Here is a 27082-nt window from a genome sequence, read left to right on the forward strand (position 1 = left end):
CCATTGGCAGTGTAGGGACAGGTCCCACACACCTGCTTCAACACCCAAAAATGCCCTAAGAAGCCTCACGCTCTCCCTTCAGTATTGGGTTATTTAAGTGGGTTTTTTGGCAATAAAACAGGTCCCACACCTGCTACAACACCCAAAAAATGCCCTTAGAAGCTCTCCCTTCAGTATTGGGTGATTTAAGTGGGTTTTTCGGCAATAAAACAGGTTCCACACCTGCTACAACACCCAAAAAATGCCCTGAGAAGCCTCACGCTCTCCCTTCAGTATTGGGTGACTGTGGTGGGTTTTTTGGCAATAAAACAGGTTCCACACCTGCTACAACACTCCAAAAATGCCCTGAGAAGCCTCACGCTCTCCCTTCAGCATTGGGTGATTTAGGTGGGGTTTTTGGCCCAACAGAGAATAGCTGCTTTTCTGAGGAACAGGTAAAGAGATCATCAGTGTTTTTGTCTTGGCTTTGAGCCAATTACTGCCAGGAGAGTAAAGAAGTTTCTGGGTCCTTTAACCTTAGAAGAAGAGCAAGGGGTGAGTGTTAAACCTTCCCCTCTATGGGAACCCTGCTGGGGTGTGGGCTGCACTCCCCAGACTGGGCTGCAGCACACCAGGAACACTGACAGCAGCTGCTCTGGACAACCACTGCTCGGTGTAACTCCTGAGTAGCAGCAGAGGAACTCTCCCTCCACACGGAATTTGTGTCTCACAGACAGTGCCAGAGAGACAAACCTCCCCAGCCATTGAGCTCACACACACTGGGAGCTCTGACTGGTTTCTGATAACACACATCAGCTGAGATCCCCAATCCTGACGCTACCAGCTCTCCAAACATATCCCACACGTTGCAATTATCCCTCTAACCACATAATTAACGAGCTGAAAACATAAAAACACCGTGTTACCAACAACCTTGCTGGGAAATAATCAGCTTCAGCAGCAAAACTGGACCCACATCCATCAATCCCAGGCAAGAGAAACAAAAAGCCAATCAAGGAGTTGGAAGCCTTGCTGTTCACACTACAGCTTGTGCTGCTCTCAAGCACAAAAACGTGTTCCAAAGGCCACGGCACCAGAAGGATCTTTATTCCCAAGGTGCCAGCAAATCCTCAGGCTCCTTCAGCAAAGTAAAGACACATCACTTGGATAAAACCCCGGGGCTTCAGCTCAAAGGACAAAAGGGTAGGGAAAAACAAAGCTGAACCGAGAAAAAGGAACAACAACTTTCTCCAAACCCTTTCCTAGGGAACTCCCAGCTCTCACAAGCCCCTGAAGAAGTTGCTCACTGTCCTGGCACCCAGGCACCAGCTGTCCATGTACAACCACCAAAATCCTGGCTGTGGATTTCGAGTTGACCAAGAAAGCAATTTCTCAGCTTCTCGGTGCTGCTGGCACCCAAGGGAGTCAGCACTCAGGCACCTGCCTGTCAAAGTCCTGCTCTAAGGCACTGCCACCCTGGAGCAGATGGAAAAGGTATCCAGTGTTGCTTGTGCCTCAGGATACTCCCAAGTTAACATATTTGCAGTCAATGAACTTGGCTGCAAAGCAGTGACATTTAAAGTCTGATTTTGTACATGGGAACAGGCAGTTATCTGTATGGAACAGAAATACACTTTGGGAGTGTGCCTTCAAGGGAAGGAGCAACTCTACACTCAGAGTCCATCTGGAGAGAAATTCTGGGAGAAAGTCGCTCACTTGGAATGAATTCTCCGAATTTCAGCTGTCTCCTTCATCCCCTCCAGCAAGGGGAGGGAATACAGGGAGGGATCCAGCTGCTCTGCATTCGCAGCCTGTCCTTCAGGTCACTTCTTCCAACTGTGCCAAAGCTGCACGTGAGCGGTAAACCAAAAAGCAGGAAAAGGGGCAACTCAGGGAGCACTGAAATTCAGCCCCAAAGGTGACAGGAGCACCTTTGCTGCTGAAGGTGGAGCTGGCACCTCACCCTGGAAACTCCTCCTGCAGAGCCCTGAGAGGGACAAGGAGAAAGCAACAACCAAACCCTGAGCTGTGCACAGAGACCCTGCAGACACCTTGCTCTTGGACCAAGCTGGAGTTGGGATCAAGTTGGCTAAAGCAGCCTACACCCTGCTGTCAGCAGCGAATGATGAAGGATGTGGCAACTTCCTGTCAGAGCTGAGTTGTGTGCTCCTGGGCCCCTTCTTGCTGGTCTGTTTTTGCCATCTAGTGGTAAAGAGACAGAGCAGGGAAAAACCAGAGAGCTGAGACAGTGAATGAGTGTTATCCATGCACATGTCAGCAGGACACATCACAGGAGCAGGAGGGTCTATCTGAAGGACCTCAACATTGATTAACTCTCAAAAAATTAACCCAACAGAACATCTGGGTACTGGATTCCCCCCACAGCCCAGACAACAGCTATGGGTGGGGTTTGTTCAGGTTTTTTACCATGTTTACTGCAGTCAAACTGCCAAATGCCAGCAATAAGTCATCAGGAAAACAGTTCAATATCTGAGGGCAAGGGAAGCATTTTAATGGCCAGGCTATAATGAAAACCCCCTCAGGAGGAAAAATGCACCCTGCAGGATTTCCAAGCATCACATCCATCTCTTAAGAACGGAAGGAATAGCTCTTTGTCATATCCAAATGGTGCAAAGCTTCCATAATACAGAATAAATGACCAAGAAAGCTGCATAACCCTCTGATCAAATCCAACTAAATAAATAAAACCCACAATGGAAAGTGCTGTTCCAGTTTTCTCTGTTTTCAACTACTGAAGCAATGCTGGTTCCCTCTGACACCAGAGAGAAGCTTCTGTCAATACAAAGCACCACACACTCAGTTTTTGACACAACAACATTTACTGACAACACAAAGACTGGCTCCCACAGGAAAATCAGAGGATGGCACTGGCATCACCCTCCCCTTGCCATTCCTGAGACAAGGTACAATGACAGTGAATTCATTGCTTAACCACCACAGAGGTCAGACAGGCACAGCACTGGGGACATTCCCTCAGGGACCATTCCCATCTTGAGCAACTTCATTTCCAGCCCTTGGCAGGACAGCGCTCCAAGGAAGCAAAGGTTGAGGAAAACAGGAAGACAGAAAAAGATGCCACAAAGGGAGGAGTTGAGGGGGGTTCAGGTGATGTGTTCAGCTCCGAGTGGGTTGTTCTTCACCAAGGTGTCAACACCCACTCCATGGAGAGGCCTTAAAAGCCTCCAGAGCATTCTCAGGTTTTTATTTTCTTCACTAACAAAGAAGCCTGGGCCAGCTGGGCACTGGCCACGTGAGCCCTAAGCCCTCCTCAAACAGGGGCAGGACCATACCCTCGCCTGTACTTACTGAGGATTGACACTCCAGGTCATCTTCCTCATAGTCAGGGTTTACCTGATGGAACAGAATCACAGTCAAAACTCCAGCACAGCTGCAAGTGGGAAACAGCCTGAGCATCACCTAAACTCTCCTGGTCACCCTGCAGTGCTCCAGCATCAGCAGGCATGAGGAGCACACTGCCCAAACCCAGCACCAGGCTGCAAATCACAGTTAAACAACCTGAAAACGTGCAGGGAGATGTCTCTCCTTCAGGAGAATCACTACAGGAGCAAGAGGAGAGTTAACCAGTTCATGCTTTCTTTTTGTTGTTTAAATTGCAAGTGGAATTTCCAGCTAGAAATGACTGGCTTGGGGAAATCTTTTAGAACAAATATTATTCGAACCAGGGATCAGGTGAGCAATCTCCTCTGGGATATTCCTGCATGATCTAAGAGCATGTTTTTGTTTGGGTTGATTAGAAAACCCCGAGATTTACTGGAAAAGCTCTACACTGGATCACTACTGAAAAGGATTTGCAGTGTGCATGTGACAAAATGCTTCTGGTTTTCTAATCTGCTTATCAGAAGAATATAAAATGGGATATTTAATCTGGACTTTTCTCCATCTGCAGTTCTTACACACTGGTCTGAAGTCAGTGTTTTCATTTTGTACTCAGTTCTGCTCAAAAATCAGTGATTCAAGAGAAATTACCAACACTTGAATTCATGTTCCCCCCAAAGGCTCTCAGTCATTTACCATTTATTCATCAGTTAATAAAGTCACATTGATTCCAGTGCCCACATGACAGGATACTATTTAGTGCCTATTCTTTGCAGCAGAAGTTCTTGACTCCAGAATTCACACGGGAAGTATAATCAGCTCATGACTACCCCAAACCACGGGTCCTCTTTCAGCTCTTTCATCTCACTGCCTCCATTTAGCCCCTATTGTTGTATTAATCCAAATGACCACTCTCCTCCCCTGCCCGTGTCCAGGTTTAGGGTGGGAAATGACAGATTTTGAGAAGGTGCTGAAGGAGGAGAGCACAGTGCAAGGGCAGGCAGAGGTGCCAGCCCAGCCCCACGTACCTCTGCTGCCAGGTAGTGCCCCGTGGCCAGGTGCTTGAACCTGAAGAGGCTGTTCCAGTAGCCAGCTCCTCCTCGGCAGGGATCATGCTGCACCACCTGGGGGGACAGGGAACACACCTGGAATGCTGCACAGACCCCCCTTCCCCACAGGAGCTGCCTCAGGTCGTGTGCAGGGAAGAGCAAACACAACCAGGGGCTGAGGAAAGACCAAATCAGCTTTTATCTGTGCCCAGGACAGTGCAGGGAATGCTCTGAGCTGGCTGGGAATAGCTCACCTCAGTTTATGAAGGAATTAAAGAAGGTGCTCTCTACGTGCATGTGGCAACAAATCCACCACCCTATGGCTGTAACTAAAGTTTTGACTGGTTGAAGTGGATGAGAGAAGACTCCTTGAAACATTTCAAATGCAATAATGCTGCACAGAAGAATTTCTATTTATAATTACTGGCAAAGTGGGGCAAGCAGAGCCTCCATCACCTATAACCCCACACTGGCTGCTCTGTGGGTACACCTGATTCCTAAAGAAAACTCATCCCAGCCGACCTGTACCTGTCAGGGAAGAACTCACCTGTGCCAGGTAACTGCACACACACTTATGGACAGTTACCACACACTGATAACATGCCCAAGCAATGCTAATTACAGCCAGGCTTTCATTTTGAAATACAGGAGAAGCTGAATGTCACAGCAGATACTTCTGGAAAAGGAGTATAAAAACACCTATCCAGCATGACAATATATTTTTTGATTCTTATATGCAGCTCATCATTTAATCAGATTTAAGATCATAAACCAATGCTAATAATACCAACAGATTGAGGCTATTTTCAGAAGCCAGTGATGGCCAAGGTGTTAGTCACTCTGTTTAAGAGCCAATTGAAAAAGCCAGTTCAGACAGAGTAGCAAGGGGCTGCAGCCTCCTATCGGATGAGGATATACATAATCACATTATTCCACACCAAAAATAGAGCCCTCGGTACACTCAGCAGGACAGTGGAAATTATAAGCCACTATTTAACTCCAGTGACTGGTAAGAAAATGACTTCATTGATGTTTCTGTGTGCCCTTTCCCTGAACTGTACAGCACCTGAACCTGAGGGCTGTGCGCTGCACCATCAGAGAGCAGAGCTCCACTGCGAGAAGGAATTCTCATTTCACCTCGTAACACCAGGGAAACAAAAGGGAGAAACGCAGACAGATGTGTTTTTAAACAGAAGGAGCAATTGCTGCTGCCAGGCTGGGTGCAGTCCTCACCTCCACCTCCCACAGGGCTTTGGAGCTGGTGGCAGACGTGGCCGACTGCCTGCCCGTGGTCCTGAGGAACACGTGCTGCTTCTTCCTGTGCTCGTCACACGTCAGGAACTTCTCCTGCTCGGCATGGAACAGCCTCACCACATCCCCCTGCCAAAGGCAGGCACGGCAGGGTCAGTGCCCACCCAGCAGGGCCCCAGCTGCACACAGCCACAGCTCTGCCTCTCACCCCTTTGAGGATGTCGTCCTTGTTGTCGCTCCATTTCATGAAGAGCACGATTTTCCAGCTGGTGTTGCAGTTCACTGAGTTGACCTAGAAGGAGAACTCAAAACATCAGTCCCACTGTCCTGAGCCTGCACAAGATCCTGAAATGAGCCACTGTCTGATTTTTCAGATAATCATCAGTCCCACTGTCCTGAGCCTGCACAAGATCCTGCCATGAGCCACTGTCTGATTTTTCAGACAATTTTCAGCAGGACACTGCAGACCTGGCTGCATTGCTCTGCAGAAGCAAAGTCCTTTCTGTATCTGCTCCAGAACAAGTAATTTCAGAGCTGACTTGCTTAGAAGCCACTTTTTACCCATCTGTGCTGGTAGATTGAATTTTCTTCACAGTGACTAGTATGGGGCACAGCACTTGTGCCACAACTCCTGATTTTGAAGGAACAGCTTGTTTTTAGCCCATCATGCAAAGGAAATCCAACTCAAACCTCTGCCAGCACCCAAGAGAAAGCAGAAAGCTCCAAGACTTTTAAGTCACTGATTACCAGGATTGCCATTCCTTAGCAGTGCCACGGGCACCAACCAATTGCTGAATTCTAAACTATGTATAAACAGCTAAGGTGAAGCACAGAGAGGTTTGTGCAGCTGCTCCAGCTGTGCCAAAGTGCCCTTACCTCATTGCACCCTGGATTATCCACAAGCTGATGGCTACTGGCATGGAGAGGCTGGCCAGCATTGACAGGATTCAGGACTACTTTGTCTCCAATGACAACCTGCAGAGAAGTGCAGCATCAGACACATTTGCACCCTGAGAAAGCTCTTTTATTTCCTTTTTTTTTTCTTTTTAATGGTAGCAATGTGAGGAATTCACCTTTTTGCAGGCTGAAGAGATGCCAGTCTGGGTATTCTACCAGGATTCTGTTTGGTTCAGATTTTAGCTCCCCAAACTCAGTCACTGAGGCAAAAAGCCCTGTGCTTTTGATACAACACTGGCCTCAAGAGCCTTGCAGAAGCAGCAGACTGAGCTCTGGTACAGATGGGGCTACAGGATAAATGATGGCTGATTGATAAATTCATCGTGTTTAGGTGCCAAATATACGTGGCCTGACCCCCAGAGCACAGTGAAGCTTGTGACCTCCTGCTTTTAGGAAGTTTCTGTACCCAAGTGACTCAAAGGAAGGGATTAAAATGGCAATTGCATTTAAAGATTTCCCATGAACAGGAGCATTTCACTTCCTTACTACCTCACGCCTCATATCCAAGGTGATGACGAATTTTGATTCTAAGCTGACAACACTGAAAACCAAGATGCTAATTATTCCTTCCAAACCTCCTGAAGGAGCTCAACACTTCCTACCATTTTGAATTGAGCAGGAACTGTGCAAGGCCAGCCTAATTAGGTCCCTTATTCCCTCCAATGTTAGATCATTCCGCGTTTCCAAAATACAAGTTACCATAGCAATTTTTCCTCCCCCTCATGACAGCATAGCAAAAAGGTTGTTCCTGCATCATCATCACGGACTGGGAGATCTGTGCAGTGCATTAACTGCAAGGCAGGCCTCCCAAAAGTGCCCAAAGGGGTGTGTGAGGATCCTGCTCCCAGCACTTACACTGTCCCCGATGGAGCGCAGCTTGTAGAAGGGCTGGATGTAGAACCAGGAGCCTTCATTTCCAGCTTCATCCAAGGTCACCCTCATTGCATTCTTCTCTAGCAGAGCTGGAAGCCTCTTATTTACTGTTAAGTATTTGTTACTTTTTAAGTGAAGCAGCTAGAATAAGAATCAGAGTTCAGTTCTAAGAATGCTCCTCTTCCTCCCCTCAATCACCCGAGCGTGCGTGAGACAACTGCAATGCTACACAGGACTGCAAAGTGAATTGTGTACAGACTGATGGCTTCAGGCACAATTCCACTCACACTGGGACACACAGAACAAAAACACCTCCAGGTAATCCCACTGGCCCTTGCCCAGCTAGGACAAACACATGGAGATGCCCTCATCACTTACGACAACCTGTTCAAAAACCACCCAGGACCAAAGCTTGTGGAATGCTGGGGATTAAGTGGCTCTTCCTGCTAAGAAGAGGCAAAGCTGCTCTTCTCTTGCTTTGCTTGGTCTCATCGAACAGCAAATGTAACTATTCCTATTGATTTTCCTCCTCTGTGTTTCTGATTTAAGTGTCAACATTCCACTGAGAGAGGCTATTTGGTGCCGTGAATGTGCCACCTTCCAACGACTCTAATGAGGGCTCTAACAAGTAGTTCTGAAGAAAACAATCAATGGGGACCTCAAAACCAAATACAACCCATAATAAAAACCCGACCTCAGCACAGATACAACACCCAGGCCCTGCTTCCCAGGATCCCACTTCAGAGCCTGGTGCAACCTGGCAACACTACAGACTCTTGTCCATGAATCCCAAAAATCTGAAGTCCACTGAGCAGAGAATTTTCAACTAAATCCTCTCCAGCTTGCACACATGTCCACAGCCTACCTGGATGACATTCCCATACTGGATGACTGTTCCCAGCAGCTTTCTGTTTTCAGTTTCGTTCTGTTTCTTCTCCAAATCCGCTGCATGCTGAAATGAAAGGAGAGCAGTTCAATCGCTGAGTGTTTGAGGAAAGGGGCTTTTATGAAACTCCCTTTTCTTCAAGATTATTTCAAAGGACTGCAAAAACAGCGAGCATCTGAAAGAGCCTAATTTCCTCTTTTTCCAGCTTCCAACAGTGTAATTTTCAATTCCTTTTTTCAACTGTTTGGGGAGATAGACACACATCATTTAAGTACCCTGTAATTTGGGTACAATTGGACAAAATTCTGGAATAAGACATGAGATGAAAAGCTCAGACAAGACAAAAGGCAGATACCTAGGGGGGGAGAAAGGTGAAAAAGGGATGGCTAACAACTCCAGCCAGGAATTCTGTTTTCCTTTCTATTGACTTCTACACAAATTGAATGAAAAAAAACCTCAACTTTGATGCTTTGTTTTCCTTTGCACAGGCTCCAGCTGCCCTCCAGGCTGTGTTTTCTCCTCCAGTGCCCCTCCCCAAGCAGCAGGATCGCTGGGAAGGCACACACAAATGCCCACTGCAGCTCTGGATTTGAGAGTTCCCCACTCCCCAAACCTGAGCTTGTGCTCCCTGAGGGGATGGATCCACAGCTGAGCATTCCTGCACCGCACAGGCAGGGAAAGGAAAGGGAAAGCCCTTGCAAAATCTAATTATTATAATGGCACAAAGACCTCATTAATAATTAACAATGAGCCTCTTGCCATTCTTGTTTTTAAAGGGAGTTATCTGGCCCAGGCTGGTTTGAAACAATTTCATTTGGTAAAGAACTTCACTTTACGGGCAAGATGATGTTTCGAATTAAAAACATAAATCTGTATTTGCTTTAACTGCTATCTGAAGGTGGAGAGCAATTTAAAATTGGACTTTTTAGGAGGCTGAGCACCAAGGATTATAGTTTGGTTCTCAGGTCTCATGGACTGTGATGGGCCCAGGTTTCTCTTGGAGAAGGAAAATGCCCACAGCTCCCCACTACAGTGAGGTGAAGTACCAGGACAAAGGAACAGCTATTTGCACACTGTTAGAGAATTTCACCAGCTCCAGCTCATTCAAAATCTGCTATTTTCAAATGCTGTGCTGGGTATGAAAACTGGCTTCTTACTCCAGGAGAACCTGAGATACAGCTGCTCCTTCAAATTCAAAACATTATTCAGCCATGCAATGCAACACAATTTTCTCTGTATTACTAAAACACAACTTTTTTGCTTGATTTCCAAGTATTCTGTCAAAAAAAGGCTTCTTCAAGTCACCAGAGCCCTCCCAAATAACAGCAACCACAGCCAGGACTGCCCTGCCACAGATCCTGGGTGCCACATTTATTAAAAATACATTTATTATAATTACATTTATTTATAGTAAACTGGGTGCCACGTTGATTATAAACACAGAAAACAATTCTTTCTGTGAAAGTACAACCAGGATTTAGGACGTACTTCAAAAGCACCTCCCAAACTTGACAGTCACTCCAGGAAAACCACTTTTCTGGCCACTAGATGTCAGCTCCTCAAGCAGCTCGGATGCTGCGACCACAGAGAGAGACAAGTGTCCCAGATTTGAAATCCCTTAAATGGCATTAACTTAAAATAACCTGACCTCAGCATGGAGCGCTCCGTGGCAGACAATAAATTCCACCAGCAGACAAACAGAAGCCAAAAAAGGCAAGTGATGATGATGAAGGCATCTTGCATCATCAGCTGCCTTGGGAATGCAAAGCACTGATAAAGAAATCTCCTCCTGGGCAGAGCTCAGAGCTGTGAGCACTGGCACAAGGGTTTAGAGCACTCCACGCGCCACCAATGGAAAAGCTGACCCATGGACACACAGCACTGGCAGGAAGAAGCTCTGGTATGAGTGATGGCCATGGGACACAATGATTTTCAAGGCCTGGGTCACTGCAGACCTGATTCAGCCCATCAGACTTCACGGCCAAGTGATGCAGATTAAATAAACCCCAACGGAATTGTAAGGCACTCAAATCCTTGCTCCAAATCAGGCAGGTCTTGGTGGGACACTTGTGTGCAAACATTACTGGGCTCAGGCTAATGCTGGAAAAATCTCACCCTGGAAGAATCTCACCCTGGAAGGATCACATCCTGTATTTCCAGGACTCTGGCACTAAAGGGTCAAGTGTCAGAGGAGCAGGGACAGGTCCCAAACACCTGCACTGGGATGTACTTAGGGAAGGGGAGACAACTCCACAGGAGAATGTAATCCAGGGCAATTCCAAAGCCTTTTTCTTCTACACGTTGCAGCATTTAGACTCTATTTTCTGCTAAAACCCATGAACTCTGCCTTTTCCTGAACCCCAGAAGCCCCATCACTCTCAGCTTGCTGCCACAGCCCACCTCCCCTACCAACACCAGGAACACAGCCCAGGTGAGGGAGCTTTGTGCTACCAAAATAGCTTTGTCCCTGCCAAGCTGATACTTTTGGGTTATAAATACATTTCTTGAAGCAGAAGGAGTCCACCAGTGGGCCTTTGTGAAGTGCAGGAGCGAGGCAGCCATATGGCAATCAGCAAGTGACACTCTCCTACGGGGCCATTTCGTATTCCAGGCTACAATGAGCTTAATATAGGCTTAAAGAGCCTAAAAATATTTAGAATTGTAATTTTGACATGAAGTACTCCAGCTATGTAATTTTAACATAAACACTGAGTTTATTTAACTCTAAAGTCAACAGATGGTATTTAAGTTAAGTTGGCTTTTTTTTGATATAGGAGCTCTAAAAACAGCAATCAACTGCCTTGCTGAGTTTTCAGCTGCTGAATGTCAACATTTTACCCAGAAAATATTAAATACTGCAAGCTAATACGGAAGGAGAGGCTGTCTGGCCTTGTAATTATTCATAATTACCCATCAACCTTTCCATGTATCAACAGCAGAGATGTTTGTTTGAGCAGTCCCAATAGATTGATCAGAGCAGCAGCTCCTGAGTTCCCATGCTGAGATGCAGGGCTGAGACTCCTCTGTGCAATGGTTTCAAAAGTCCCTTTTTTATGCTTTTTACACCCAAAATGCTCCCCTGGAGCACCATTATCTCTGTCACAGGTTAAAGACAAGAGCACCCAGGGCTACCCCAGTACCATGGACACAGTGCTGGGGGACACAGAGCTTGAGCAGGAACAGGAGGGGGTTCTGCCCACTTTCTGTGGCCAGGACAGAACCCAGGGAACGGCTGGAGCTGTGCCAGGGGAGGTTTGGGCTGGAGACCAGGGAAAGGTTCTTCTCCCAGGCAATGGGAACATTCCCAAGGCTGAGCACTGCACAACACTCTTGGGGCCAGGGTGAGATTGCTGGGGTGTGTGTGCAGGGCCAGGAGCTGGAATGATCCTTGTGAATCCCTTCCACCTCAGCTTATTCCACGATTCTGCCATAAATCAGAGGCTTGAAGACTCGGGGTGACCGTCTCCAAAGGAATCCTGCACGCCGATTCATTTCTGCCTTCACTCCGTGCCAAGCTCACTGCAAACCCTCCTTTCAGGCAGGATGGGTGTGAGTGCTGGGGGTGAGGAGGGGAATACTCACGTGCAGTTTATTGAGCAGCACAGCATCCGTGGTGCTGTTGGCTCCTGGCTTTGCTGCCTTCCAGAACTGCTTCTGCGCCGAGTAGCGGTTCATGGGACACAGCTTGAACAGGCAATCTAGAAAAACATGGAACAAACACAGGCATGGCTGCAGCCACTCACAGTTATCTGGATTCTTGCTGCTAATGCTCCCCAAATATTCCAGCGGCAAGGAAAAGCTTTATAAACAAATTCCAAAAAGCTCTTGATCAGGCGAATGCTTTTTTGAGTAACAGGAATGTTGCCCCATGAATGATAAAAACTAACTGCTGCTGCCAACATCTGATGCAAGAGCAGAAAATTTATAACTTGTCCCAGTCAAAAACAGTACCAGACTAAAATGAGAACACGTTCCAGCGCTTTCCCAGGCAAACAGACTTGGTTTCTGCACTTTCAGCTTGGAGTTTTTGTACTTCAGCAGGTAAATTCCGTCAGGTGGGAGAGGGTTTTGCTTTGGATTTTTTCGCCGCTGTTGTTGTCAGTTTAGTTTTTAAAGCATATCCCTTCTATTGCTAAGGAAAACGGGGCAAAAAAAATAGGAGAAACTCCTCACCTAATGAAGGGGCAGCAGCATAAAATACCCTCCAACAACAGCCTGCACAAGCACAGACATTCAAGGCATGGCCTGAGGTAACATCAAACCCCTCAGGCTGTCAGGTTCTATACCCACTGCAGCAACACAGTTGATTTAACATTCTGCCTGGCAAAAGTCAGGAATCACAGCTCATTAGTCTTATTAAAAATACATTTCTGTATTAGAGATGCTAACTTATCAGTAATAAACCCACACGAGCCGCAGTGACTGTTTTTCCTCCTGTCGTCGCCAAGCAACGGAACACACAAAAAAATAAATTCAGCTATTCAAAGGCAGCGCCTAAAGTAGCAGAAGTTCAAACAAAGTACCAGAAGAGCCAGGAGGCTGTTCCCAGCCTGGCTGGCAGCAGGGTGGATGTAAGGCTTCAGGCTCCTCATTTCACACAGCCTTTTTTCTCCAGGCTCCTGCTGTATCCCACCGCAGCTGGGGAAGCAGCAAGGGGAGGAGAATCCCACCTGAGGGTTCTGAAAAGCAGAGCTGCTTGTCCATGGTCACTCTGGATGCACATCAACCAGACTGGGAAGAAGCTCATGCTGGAGACAGGTCGTGGCAGCTCTGCCAGAGGCTGAAGTTGCTGAAGGGGCTGAGACAGAGCTTGGTAATTTCACTTCGGGATGCTGTGTGAGATGGACACCATCACTCTGCTCATGCCTCTCCTCTAATCCATCCCCAGAGCACACCAGGCCGCATGAAACACCTTTCACAGAAGGGCAAAGAATCCCAGAATGGTTTGGATTGGAAGGACCTTAAAGATCATTCCATTCCACCCTGGTTTACCAGCCCAAGACCCCAAAACAGATGTGGCAGGAGCTGGGTATGGCACTGGGGAAGAGCTCAGGGCACGAGGAGGGAGACTGAGCTGCACCTCTGCAGAAACACTCAGCTCCACTTCATCCACACTGCCAGCCTGGGGCTGCTGAACCACCAGGAAAAGTGCAAACCACACTTCCCAGGTTTGTGCTCTTCACCATCTTTTTCATTTCCATCAGGATGATTCACAGAGATTGACAGCACAGCAGAGATTCAAAAAGCCACTGCGGGCTGGCACTCCGAGCTGAGACTCTGCATTGTAAGCAACACACCAGTTATAAAATTTTCTATTTTTTGCTTAAACCATCAGTTCACACAATGACAGCAATTAACACACAGAACTGCAGAGAAGAATTAATTGTATGCTAGATTTAGTCACAGCGCACTTCTTTCCATCCTCTTCAGTCAAGAAAGTTGTCAAGTTAGGCTTAACTTCCAAACTGCTAACTGCAAGGAACCCCCTCTCCTGCCTGAAGCACCCAGAGAGGGCTACCGGAGTTTGACCTTATCCAGTGCAAGAAGGGAAAGCACAACATATTTTCCTTAGGATTTCTCCCTAGTAACAAAGCTGTGGATCTAAAACAAATAACAAAAAGCACACGATATTTTGTTTTCTAGTATTTGTTCTACGAAATCCATTTCTGAAGTGGTTGACAAGTTCAACTTTGCCTTATTCACCTTCATATGGCCACCAAATGTATTTCCCCACAGGTCAAACTACGTGAACTTTACGGCCAGAAGACTTTTCAGATCTCCAGACCCCGTTGCCTTGGATGTTTACAAAGTCAAGGATGTGCTGGCTGAGAACCATCGCGGCCATTGATCTGTAACCCACAGTCCTGATGACTGTGCAAGATAAACCCACGCTGGTCAGACACCATCCTTTCGGAATTTAGGTCTATTTCTACAACAGGAGCTGAAAATCCAAGGCCAAGAATTAAAAGCCAAGCCAAAGCAGCCCAAAGCATCAGCTCACTGCTCCGCTCAGTGATTCCAGCAGCTTTAGCCACATAGGAAAGGTGATAAATAAAGCAATTACTGCACGGTAACGACATCTTTTTATAGACTGTTTGTTGCATATTAACCAGAAAGGAATGTGTTCTCCTTTCAGATCTCCATGATATACAGTGAAAAATGGCAGAATTGCACAATGAAGAAGTATAAAAATAAAATACGACGTCACTGCTGATGAAATCACAATACATCAAGCCCCTGAACACCCAACAAAGGTCCTGCAGGAAAAAGGGGATTGCATAATCCTCCACTACACCCCATCAGGATGATGAAGGCTTCATGGGCAGGCTTTAAATGTGCATTTCAAAGCTTTCCCCAGCTAAATCCTGCTCTTCCGTCAGCGATCGCTCCGCGCGGAACAAAGCGAGGCTGTAACTCTGCCACGTGAGAGATGAATGCTCTCGCTGGTGGGACACTGACAGCCCACGTGGGGCTCTGCCACCTGCAGCTCCCCGAAATATCACAGCCAGGATTGGTTACCCTCTGCGTGCACCGGCAGCACAGAGGAGTGGGCAAAAGCAGGGATCCTGGGATGGATAGAAACCCCCGTGTTCCCAAGTATTTTGGGGCTCAGAGGAAGGGGGAAACTTGCCAGCGATGTTATTCCAACTGCCAATTCCTTCTACCCCATGTTTTTTTATTTGCTCTTCTCCCTTCTACATTCCCTTCTTGACTAGACTGTGCTCCTTCCCAAGCCAGCATGGATTCCAAACTTCCAACCCTTCCCTCCAGTCCACACCTCAAATGCCCCATTTTTGCTCTCAGAGCACAATGAAAAACCTGACAAAGACTGAGCTGCTTCTTTTTCTTACAGCTGACTCCACCACATGGGAATTCAAGTCACATTGAGGCAGCACATTCATAAGATTATTTGAAAATACAATGCAAGACTTGTCCAAAACTGCAAATACCAAGGTTAGAGAGGATGAAATGATATGGAGAAAGGAGTTGAGTATTTCAGAGCCCACCCAAGGCATCATCACCTTCTTTGACAAAAAACTGCCTAGAAATACCTAAGTCAAACATTCCCATGTAATTCCAGTCCTCCTTTCAGAGGCTTCTCCTACTGTTTGAGGCATTAATATCAATTCTACCCTTAGTCCATGAGGGCAGCTCAGAAAGCTCCTGAGCAGGCACTGCTGACACCCAAAGCTCCACCAGGCAACGTCAAACACCTTTCAGAGGATGACAAAGACTCACGGAATCATGGAATGGTTTGGGTTGGAAGGGATCTTAAAGATGACCCTGTGTTCACCTCCTGCCATGGCAGGGACACCCAGATTGCTCCAAGCCCAACCTGGCCCTGGACACTTCCAGGGATCCAGGAGCATCCACAGCTTCTCTGGGCACCCTGTGCCAGGGTCTCCCCAGCCTCCAGGGGAGGATTTAATGCCCATATCCCCCCAACCCTGCCCTGGGGCAGTGGGAACCCATTCCCCCTTGTCCTGTCCCTCTCCTATTATTTTTTGTAGCTCCTTCAGGTGGCATCCTGGCTGCTGCCAGAGCTCAGCTCAGTTTTTGGGGGCCCCAGCCCATTTTCCTCCCTCTGCCCTTCTCCAGCGTGCCCGTTCCAGAAAGATCTGGAAGCAGTCTCAGCTCCAGCCAGGCTGGTTGTGCAATCCACCACTCATCATTTTTTCCAAATCTCCACTGCCTATTTTAAGCACTCAGGAGAAGGTCCTCACCAACTTTTCTGCAGTTGGAGAGAGCAGGAATCAAATACTTCCCGTTGGCAACAAAAAGGTGCGTCGTTATTTCGGGTTTTAAACCCAGGCTCTCCCAAATGCCAACTGGAGAAAGGTAAGAACCAAGAGGAATTACTCCCCCTCACAAAAATCATACTTTAGGGCGCTTTCAAGTGAGGGAAATCTATAAAGATGAAGCTCTTTAAATAAGTCACTTACAAATCCACTGAACATTTAACACCAACACAGCTGTTTCTTCATTACTTGGAAAAAACCAAACTCATCTTTGCAGAGCAAAACTAAAATTAAAAGAAAACCTGCAATTCCCTGCTGAAATTTAGCATTTTCTCTTAAGACTTTTCTATACTTAGATACCTGATATTTTCCCAAGGCCAAAGCCTGCTCACAGGAGAGAATAAATCCACAGATAGGATCTTTTATTTTTTTATTTTAAATATGAAAGAATAACAGCAACGAAGAAGTAACAAAGCTGGCAATGATGGAGAGACTGTAAATAGAAGTTGTTGACTTTGTATTTACAAAATTGCACAGCTTTAATACACTCACAAGGATGGTAATGCACCACAAGATAAGGAGTTTATTTAAAGACAAAATGAAGACCTCTCTCGTGCTCAAATGCAGTATTTTCCCACAGGAGACTCAGAATAATACAAAATGCATGTATTCAATCCTAGACAAGTTTCACCTTTCCAGAAACCCTCGGATTACTCCATCATCTATTTCTATACTTCTGTTCCTTCTGAGATGTAAAATTAATAGATGACAGCCGAAGAGCTTCAAAGAATATAGAACAAAAGCAGCTGCAGAAATGTGTTGATTATTAATCATTCCTGCATTTCCATGAAGGGGGAGAAAGAAAGAACCTGAGCCTGCTGAAACCACTCTCTTAGTGATGAGAAGACATCCTTTCATTTTCAATTTGCAGCGATGAAGCTTTGCTGGGAGCACAGCAGCTCAGTTTTCCACAGGAGCTCCATCCATGCACAGCTCCATCCCAGCAAGAACCAAACCTGGACCCTGCACCACATTGAGCCTGGTGGAAGAACTCAACTGAATTCCAACCTCGTGTTGCCATTCCACAGGTGGGGAAAGTGAAGCCCAGGTGAGCAGGGCACTGGGAGGGAACAGGGAAATCTGGGGCTGCCCCTGGATCCCTGGCAGTGCCCAAGGTTGGACATGGGGCTTGGAGCACCTGGGACAGCGGGAGGTGTCCCTGCCATGGCAGTGGAGCAAATGGGATTTATGGCCCCTCCTAACCCATTCTGGGATTCTATTCCAGGCCCAAAGGTCTCTCAGCAGTCTTTGGGATAGAGTAGAATCCTCTTCCTTCTGGGATTCTATTCCAGGCCCAAAGATCTCTCAGCAGTCACCTCCCGATCACTCAGGATGCAAACCCTGAACTAATGACATGACAACATTTATTAGGGCTTTCTGCCGTGGTGATGCCTGTTCCCTCCCTGCTCTGTGCTGCTGCATCTTGTGCTCCAAGGGCTTTCAATGCTTTGCTTTTTAAAGCAGAATAAAGAGGGGGAAAATCACCCTTGCAACCAACATTTAAATTGAGAGCGTGCACGATTTGTGATCTAAATATATTCTAATTTTTCTGTTAAAATAACCACCCTCAACTCCTATCTGCAAGACACGAGGGTAACCACCCTCCTGCTATTATATTCATCTATGCAAAGCCCTGCCAATGGGAATTGCTGCTTCATTTGTTCAAGCTGTAACAACACAGGAAGTAATGTAATTGTTATTAACTTGGAGCTGAGGTATCAAAGCAAAGGAAGAAGACTGAACAGAGATTTCAGAGAGAGAAAAATTATCTACCTGAGGGCTGGACACTGAGTAGCAACGTCTGCTGAAGCTAAAGCCGACCTGAGAAATGCACCTTTAAGTAAACACCTTGTGGTCCAAAGAGTTCAGAACACACCAGTGTTTGTTTTATTTCTACACGTAACCTCTTTGGTCTCCTTCAAAAAGAAAACTGCTACTCGAAAAGAGAGAAATATTTAGACACTGGATATACAGGCAGTTCCAAAAGGAAACATTTGCAGGAAAGACCAGATGCTTTTTTTCTATCTCTGGTACTGAGGGAAGATGCTGCGTGAAAACTCAGAGCCAGAAGGGAGAGCAGCACAAGTAGAAAGGAAAGAAAAAAATTCCCTAAACCTCACTGATTTAACTACAACACATCCCATCTGACATCCATTCAGGCTCAAAAAAGCAAGAAAACCATTCCTCTCCTTGTCATCACAATGGATAATGTGTCCCTGGATGGGCAACATTGGCAACAAAAGATCTGAGATGATAAAACAGAGCAAGCTCCTCAGAGAAAGCTGTGAAGGACACAGTGAATGCACCAGGTACCCCTGGGGCACTAAAATACAGCCTCATTTATGGACACAATGGATCACTTCCACCAGCAGAAGCTAATTAAGAATAATCTCTTTATAAATCATCAAAGCACCTTGATGGCTCCTGGTTAATAACAGATATAAGTCAGGGAAAAAAAAACACAAAAAAAAACCAAAACAAAAAAAAAAAAAAAAACCACCCTCTTCACGTTGAGGAGAGGGAAAAAAACCTTAAGTGAGGAGTTCAGAGCTGCACAAATGATTGTGAGTTAGTCCAGGATCCCAAGGAAGCTGCTGGTCCCAGTCAGAGCCTCTGCCTTAGCCTCTGGTCCAGCATGAAAAGAAACCCTGAATAAACTCTCACCCGGATAAATTGAAATTTATTTATTGAAATGAATTGAATTTCTCTCCCTCAGAAGCGCCGAAAATCAATTTTTACACACAAGGAGAAGGATTCATACTTTATAAGAAGAGAAGTCAGCAAACTAATGTCATATGAGATGCAGGAGCAGTTTTCAGTAAATTGTTGTGGCTCTAGCCTTTGTCCCAGCCCTGGGGAGAGCTGGATCCTTGACCCAGGAACTCCTTCCCAATCCCCATTTTAATAGTTTCCATGACAAATCTCCCAGTGAGACACCAACACAATTCTCAGGACAGGCACCCTGCAACATTCCCTCCTCAAAATCTTCGGCTCCTTTCAGTCCCCATTTCACCCTGGCTTTACACCAAGGCATATTGACTTTCTGGCCAAATTTCATTTAACTTTTTGGCTGCTCATCCCAGTGGATTTCACTCTCACAATTTGCTTCTTCACTTGCTCCTGCTTTTCCGGATGAAAGTTCCTGCTGAAAACAGGGCAGGAAGTGGGGGCAGGAGGCAGGGAAAGCTTTGGACAATCTGAGCACAGGAAGAACAAGGCAAGATCAAATTTCAAACCCCTTCTGGAAGCGTCAGTGTTGACCAGCATGGAAAGAACACTGTTGTGCTATTACACAGAGCTGCCTGAACAGCACAATAAAAGTCACTTCTATTTAAAAACACACTTTTCGTGTGTGTGTCGCAGGGAATGAACCACCACAGCATCATGCAAGAGGAAAAGGCAAATTTTTCAGCTCTTCAATCAAGCAGCTCCATTTTCAAGCTCTTAAAGGGATTTGGCTTTAAAGAAAAACTGCATTGCCAAAAAAAAAAAAAATAAAAAGAGGTAGGGAGATGAAATAAATATTTGATAATATTATTGAGGTCTTGGTTGGAAGAATGGAAGAAATAATAAAATTGAATTTAGTGCTTCAATTTTTCTTACTCTAATGAAGCACTTGGGATCCCTTGCCTGAACACTGCTTATTTGTTTCCTTCCTTCTGCACCAGGTGCTGCCCTGAACTCCGGGCCCACTGCCTCCTGCAGAATTCCAAATGCAGGTTCCCAGGGCTGGCAGCCCCTTGGAGAGCTTCCTGAGCTCATCCCTCCCTTCCAAGGGCAGAATTAGCTCCATTCCTGGCACAAAAATCTGAAGTGATCCCTCCCAGCATTCCATCTCTGTATCTAACTGATTCACTGCTGCAGTTTCATGCCATGATTCTCTTCCCTCTCCACATGGACACGGCAGAACAGAACCTCTCCCTCTCCCAGCAATATCTGCAGGCTCCTCTGTCCCACAGCTACTGAGATGTGAGACTGCTCGGTGGCGTTCCTGCCCATTCCCCTCCTGGATTTTCTTTCCTACCTTTCTGGAAGTACAAGAAACTTCACTTGAAGCTCTGCCAGAGCTCAAAACTAGAAAAAAAAAAATTCCTGTTTTTAACAGCCATGTTTCTTTTTCTGTATTTTCCAAGGCAGCAACTGCACTTTTTGTCACAGCACAGCACTGACAACTCCTTCTCTAACCACAGTTCCCACACCATGGATCCTTCCCTATCACAGTGCCACGTGCCCACCCTCCTCCTCTCTGGATGCAGCCAACTGAGAGCAGTCTTTGACAGATTCTAGTGAATTCCCAAGCTGGTGGCTGCTCTGCAGAGCTCACAGAGCACAGCCAGCTGTGACCAACACTGTGGGCAGCACCCAGCAGGTTTGAGCTGCCACAGATGTTCAGCCTCCCAGAAACTGGTTTAATAAAGCAAAGATAAATGCAAAACAAAAAACAAAACAAAAAAAAACAACCCAGGCCTGCCTTAACTATAGGAGACAACACCCTGGAGCAGAGCTGGGCAGAGCCCTGCTGCCCAGCTGTGCTGCATTCCCGGGCAAACCCAGCAGAACACCTCTGCCCACATCTGTTCCGAGCCTGCAAGTTTTATTCTTTGCTTTCTGTTGCTGGGCTCGAGTCTTCCACCTCTTGAAGGCCTCTCCCTTTTCTCCACTTTAAACAGTCCCCATCCTTTCTGGCAGGGGCCCAGAGATGCTCTGCTGAGCCTTATCAAGTGATGCAGCTCAATCTGTCCAAGCTCGCTCCGGCGCTGGGCGCCGCTTCCCCTCCCGGGAACACAGCACGGGAAAGGCCAACAAATCATGCAGCTAATTAAAATCTGGCCTCCAGAACGTAATCTCAGCACTGAAGGCTGCACTCTGGAAGTCATTTTAATAAGCAGGTTGCGCTGACAAGGTGTATATACCCCGTAAACACAAGTGCTGCCATAGATTGCCTGTGCAGCAGCAACGCAGAGCGTAAAACAGCCAGGCACTTCTGAAAAGCACAATATTCCAGTCTGACAGCACTTAAGAGTTAAGCCGTGCCAGCAGCGCTGCTGAAACACAATCCACGGCTTTAGAGATCAAAAATGAAAGTGGAAAATAGTCCCTAAAGTAGTAAAACAGCCCCTTTCCAGGAAGGGCTGAAGAGCCGCGCGTTACCAAATAAGGGAAGCGAGCGGCGGGAGCCAAGGCAGCAGAGGCACGCTGGATCCGGGAGCACAGACAGCTGGAGCACAGGGATGGATGGGAGGCAGCCAGCCCCGCTGGGCTGCACTGCAGATGGGAAGAACAAATGGTCCTGAACGGAAGCAGAGCCCGCCAGGATGGGTCTGCAGGATTTCACCTCGCCGGCAGCGCGGCCTCGGGGGGTTCCGTGGGGCTGCTAATGCAGGGCTGCCACTGCCAGCAGGGAAACCCCCAGAGGGACACCCACGGGGCACCTGGAGCACCTGAGAGCCACAGAAGCTCCAGCCTGGAAGAGACCTTCAACATCATCGAGTCCAACCCAGCCCCAACACTCTCAATAAACCAAGAGTGACACATCCAGTCTTGGTTTAAACACACCCAGGGATGGTGACTCCACCACCTGCCCTGGCAGAGCATTCCAGTACTTTATCCCTCTTTCAGTTAAAAAACTTTCTTCTAACACCTAACCTAAATTTCCCTTGGCTCAACTTAAGACAAAGCCTGCAAATTCCACCCCGGGTCCTGGGGATGCTCCGTGTGTTCCACAGGGATAAAATTCACCTGAGCTGCCCAAGTGCTTCCACACAAACACAAACACGGGGATTCTAAAGAAAAACTGCTCCTTTTCCAATGTCAACTGAGCTGTTGTTTCCCTTCTCTTTTCTGAACGCATGGATGTAATTCAATTTATTTCTGCCTGCTCTCCCAGCTCGTTGTCTTCCAGCAGAAGAGGCAGAAAGTGCTATCTCCATCTCAGGGATGTTTCATACACGCTCCCAGTGTGAGCCTTCTGCAGAAATAAACACTCTGCTAACTTGGTGCCTATTTTCCAGCTTCTCTGGCTCCTTGGTTTATCACAGCTGATTACCCCCATGGAGAACAGGCTGCAAGCGCCCACAGGAGCACCAAAACTCCATGGGATAAACCAAGGAGTTAAAACACACCTGCAAAGAAAACCACAGGTTTCATTCCTTTAACTCTGTGTGCACTACAAAGGAAAGGAGTCTGGGTTTAGGTGCTGACAGTGCCTCCCTTATTGCCCTGAAATCCTGGAGAAAAAGCAACCAGTAAAAAGAATATCCTGTGTGTGAGCCTGGAAACTCTAGAGAAAATAAATGTATTCAAGCTGCTTTGTGCTACAGCTATTTAAAAACTTCCTTTTCCACAAAGAACAATAATTAGGTATTTTCACTGTTTTCAGCCATCTTTCAAGCTGCCTTACTGACACAATGATAACACATGAATCAGTGAGGGAGAAAGCTGGATTCAGAAGTGATGGATGGGCTGGGAGAATTATTAAATGACACAGCTGCACCACTGAAGGCATCCTACACTCCCATCCACCCAGAGTCAGCAAAGAGTCCTCTTGGCTCACAAATACCACCCCTGTCAGTAGCCTCAAAGCAGAAATAACCTTCCAAGTTCAGAGAAATGAACTGAAATCTTCTTTTAACACTGTCTGCTCCTTTCCGTTCTCTGCCTTCATTTGTTTCAATCACTGTCTTTATTTCCAATTATTAATTGTATCATAACTGCATTAGAACCCTTTTCTGGTTCTGTCAGGTGGTGCAGTCTCTACTTCCAGACCTACACCAGTTTTGTGCCTTGATTTGCAGGATTTTGGGTTTCAGATGAATTTCCCTTTTCTGCACAAACCCTGCCATTCAGGAACAGCAGAAGCAACCAAACCAATCTGATTCTATCCCACAGATTTGATGATATCAATTCACAACCCAGAGCAGGACAGAGCCACGGAGCAGGAGGTGAAAGCCCCTGGTGGGGACAAGCTGGGACAGCCTGAAATGGTGACACGTGCCCAAGGCAGCCACACTTCAATTCAATCCCACAGAAGAGTCAAGTCCTGGTGGTTTCACAGCCAGCCTGGAGCATTCCAAAAGCTCCTGGAGCCCTCTCTGGCTCTGCTGTCAATTGAGGGGGAGTTCTCAGATCTTCACCACACCTGAGTGGTGCCACTTGCTGGTTCCAGCCCCTAAAATCCAGCCCTCAGCTCCAGGAGGGCTCAATGCCCCTGCCAGCTCTCCCACAGAGGTTTCAAACAATGCTTCCCAGATTTATGGCCCCAGAAAAACAAAATTGCAGCAGCACGAGGTAGTACCCAACTGTTACTCACCTGCAGGGCACAGGAATAATTTTTACCCACAACATTTCCAAGCTCTCAGTCCAACAAGCATCTCCCACGTGATAAACCAGACACAAATTGTGAAATCTGGATGGCAAGTGTCCTTGGTCTTAGAGATGCTCAAAAAAAAATAAATTTGGAAATAACAACTGGTTCAGCAAATCCCAAATGAAACCCAGACAACTGATGTTATCCAAAGGCTCCATCATGGAAAGTGCCAGCTGTCCTGATGAAATATCTGAACCTTATTACAAGATAAATGGTACAAATGGAACAAAAATTCCCCTCCAAACATCTGAGGATACAAAAGTTATGTAAAAAACCCCAAAAAACTACGTGAAAAAGATGTGAAAAGCTGATTATTCTGCAGTTTCCTGAGCTTTTCGATCTGGATGAGCACTTGGGACTTTCCACATCTATTTCTCATTTTACTGAGATGTTGTGAAGAGGACACCACTAGGAGCAACTTGGTGAATTTGTCTGCCAAGTCTCTGGACTTTTAAAAGGTGAACTTCTCAATGCCAACCCTGCCTTCTCTTTGCCCACTGGAACTATTCCAGAAGTCTGCTGCTTTTCCATTCACATACACAAACTGCATCTTAGGCACTTGCAGAACCAACCATTACTTTTTATTAAAGAGCACTTAGGATACTACACCGTAAGTGAAATGAAAAGCTTCTTCAAGACAGGATTATGGGTGTAAACAAAAGATATTGGCTGGCACAAACTCAGTGAACTGCATTTCCACCATCTCCAGCTCTTGCAGGAACAGAGACCCATCAATGAACACGAGTGTCACCAGTGCCCCTGTGCACATTTCCCCTCCTGCTCATTCAAAAAAAGCTTTGAAGGGTTTTCTTCACAAGGTGAAGGCATTGCAAGCATGGTTAAAAACGTGACAAAACCTCCACGTTTGAGGAGAAACAGATGAGCTGCTGGAGAATCACGTGCACTGCAGAGCAGCTTCTGAGCCAAATCCCTCCTCTGACACGGAGAACAATCCTGTCTTTTTTACAAGGCAATATTGAGGCTGTTAGTGTGACAGCAGGTCAGAGCAGGCACAGAACAGTGCTGCACACAGGGATGGAACAGATTTGCTATTCCAGCCCTGAACTGCACTACTACAGACACCGCCAAGTGTTGTAATTTTCATGAACATTATCTCCATTCCTTTGATATAACATGTCTGGAAAGTTGTCATCAGCTTGCCCACACTCTCAGACACTGTGTCCCACGTTTGGGGACACAAATGACCGCTAAGCTGAGGAAGCCTCCAGCCTGCACTCCAGGGCTGCTCGTGGATTCTGAGTGACTGCAAACACCCCAACCTCGCCCCACAACACAAGATTTCCTTACCAAACATCCCTGCGTGGAACTTTCCCTAATAAATACACCCAAACAGCTGCTGAGTACAAGCCTTAAGCCATATGCCTGTTACATACACAAAGCAACTTTTCCACTAAAAATATTTAAACTCAAACTGTTGATAAACCCACTGCGATGGAGCAGATGGATCCGTCAGTTCGCCATCAGAACACCCTTTTGCTAGATTAAAAAAATCTGCAGAGGACTTTCAGAGAAGTAGCAGAGATTAAAAACTTGCAGGGGACTTTCAAAGAAGTAACGGATTAAAAAAATCTGCAGAGGACTTTCAAAGAAGTAACAGATTAAAAAAATCTGCAGAGGACTTTCAAAGAAGTAACAGATTAAAAAAAATCTGCAGAGGACTTTCAAAGAAGTAACAGATTAAAAAAAATCTGCAGAGGACTTTCAAAGAAGTAACAGATTAAAAAAAATCTGCAGAGGACTTTCAAAGAAGTAACAGATTAAAAAAAAATCTGCAGAGGACTTTCAAAGAAGTAACAGATTAAAAAATCTGCAGAGGACTTTCAAACAAGTAGCAGAGATGAAAAACTTGCAGAGGACTTCCAATGAAGTAACAGTTGTTCCGCACATCATGAAGAGGCAGAACCACAGAACGAACTGGGTGGGAAAAGACCTTTGAGATCAAATCCAATCTACAACCAGACACCTCCTCATCAATTAAACCACGGCACTGAGTGCCACCACATCCAGACTCTGTTTAATCAGTTTAAACAGAGAGAAATGCACACAGGAGGGACACGGAGCTTCACTAAACCCAAAGGTCCATGAAGGCCACCATGCCCATGAGGTCTTCACCTCCTCCCTCCCAAGCAGAGCAGGAAAAGCCACTCTGCCCACATGAAAGCTCCATCCTTCCCCAAGGAAGACTGCGTGAGCTCTCCCCGAGGAACACACGGAGCTCTGGACAGAAGTTCCCAGGATTGCCTGCAAGAGCAGCCTTGCAGGAGCATCCTCCCCCAGTGCCCTGCGGCAGCTGGCTCCTGCCTACTCCCACCCACCCCACGCTCTCCTCCATGGCAACCCTTCCCTGCACTCCGGGGAAATTCGGGGAGAGGAACGTGGGATGGTGGCTGTGAGCTCAGCTCCGAACGGCTGCGGAGCCAGGGCAGCCCCTCAGCTCCTCAGTCCTTGTAAAAGTTCCAGCCAGAGGTGGGGCTGGCTCCATGTAAGCCCAAAAGCCCACCTGGCAGCTGGTGCTGGCACCCGGCACAGCAAAGCCTCACTGGGCTCCACCACAGATGGGTGAGGAATTCTGTGGATCCATGTCTGAGGAAAAGGTGGTTCCACTGGACACCTTCCTCTCTCAACCATCACAAATATCCACTGGACACCTTCCTCTCCCAGTCATCATCTTCCTCTCCCAGTCAATCATCACAAATATCCACTGGACACCTTCCTCTCCCAGTCAATCATCACAATATTCACTGGACACTTTCCTCTCCCAGTCATCATCATAAAAATCCACTGGAAACCTTCCTCTCCCAGTCAACAATCACAAATATCCACTGGACACCTTCCTCTCCCAGTCATCACCACAAAAATCCACTGGACACCTTCCTCTCCCAGTCATTACAAATATCCACTGGACACCTTCCTCTCTCAACCATCACAAATATCCACTGGACACCTTCCTCTCTCAACCATCACAAACATCCACTGGACACCTTCCTCTCCCAGTCAATCATCACAATATCCACTGGAAACCTTCCTCTTCCAGTCAACCATCACAATATCCACTGGAAACCTTCCTCTCCCAGTCATCACCACAAATATCCACTGGACACCTTCCTCTCCCAGTCATCATCACAAATATCAACTGGACACCTTCCTCTCCCAACCATCACAATATCCACTGGACACCTTCCTCTCCCAACCACCACAAATATCCAGTCCCTACCATCTATTCCTACCATCCTCATCCTTCTGAGTGTTAAACAGGAACAAAAAGGTTACTGCAGCCCAACCACAGCCACGTGGTTCCTTCCTGTGCAGTCCACTAGTTCTGGTTTTGTGTATTTACACAGGATTTGCTCAGAAATTCCCTTGGATGCATTCAGGAACTCTCACCAGGACACCTGACTGCTTCAGCAAAAGCTCTGTCCAGAACCAACTCTGTCCACACCATTCCCAAAGAGCTCGAGGACATAAAACAGCACATGGCAAGCCTCACCCTCGAGAACATCCAGTGTTGTACAGAGGAACTCAGCATTTATCTGGAACAAAAATC

The 27082-nt window shown here is 46.7% G+C and overlaps 1 protein-coding gene across 8 annotated transcripts in view; it reads right to left on the reverse strand.

Annotated features, from left to right (window-relative positions):
* The window catches only part of ITPR1 (inositol 1,4,5-trisphosphate receptor type 1), a 164219-nt gene that overhangs the window by 105274 nt on the left and 31863 nt on the right, over positions 1-27082 (reverse strand). For 5 of the 8 annotated variants that reach the window (XM_066327137.1, XM_066327142.1, XM_066327139.1 and 2 more), the window contains exons 4-11: positions 11935-12050; positions 8332-8418; positions 7449-7607; positions 6513-6611; positions 5845-5928; positions 5619-5765; positions 4365-4460; positions 3307-3351 (exon numbers count right to left, since the gene is read on the reverse strand). In XM_066327137.1, the coding sequence (XP_066183234.1) occupies positions 3307-3351; positions 4365-4460; positions 5619-5765; positions 5845-5928; positions 6513-6611; positions 7449-7607; positions 8332-8418; positions 11935-12050 (833 nt within the window). The remainder of the gene's footprint in view (positions 1-3306; positions 3352-4364; positions 4461-5618; positions 5766-5844; positions 5929-6512; positions 6612-7448; positions 7608-8331; positions 8419-11934; positions 12051-27082) is intronic. The other 3 variants (XM_066327143.1, XM_066327140.1, XM_066327145.1) reach the window with 1 other exon arrangement.

The sequence above is a fragment of the Sylvia atricapilla genome, chromosome 11 (assembly GCF_009819655.1).
Source record: "Sylvia atricapilla isolate bSylAtr1 chromosome 11, bSylAtr1.pri, whole genome shotgun sequence".
NCBI classification, from domain to species: Eukaryota; Metazoa; Chordata; class Aves; order Passeriformes; family Sylviidae; genus Sylvia; species Sylvia atricapilla.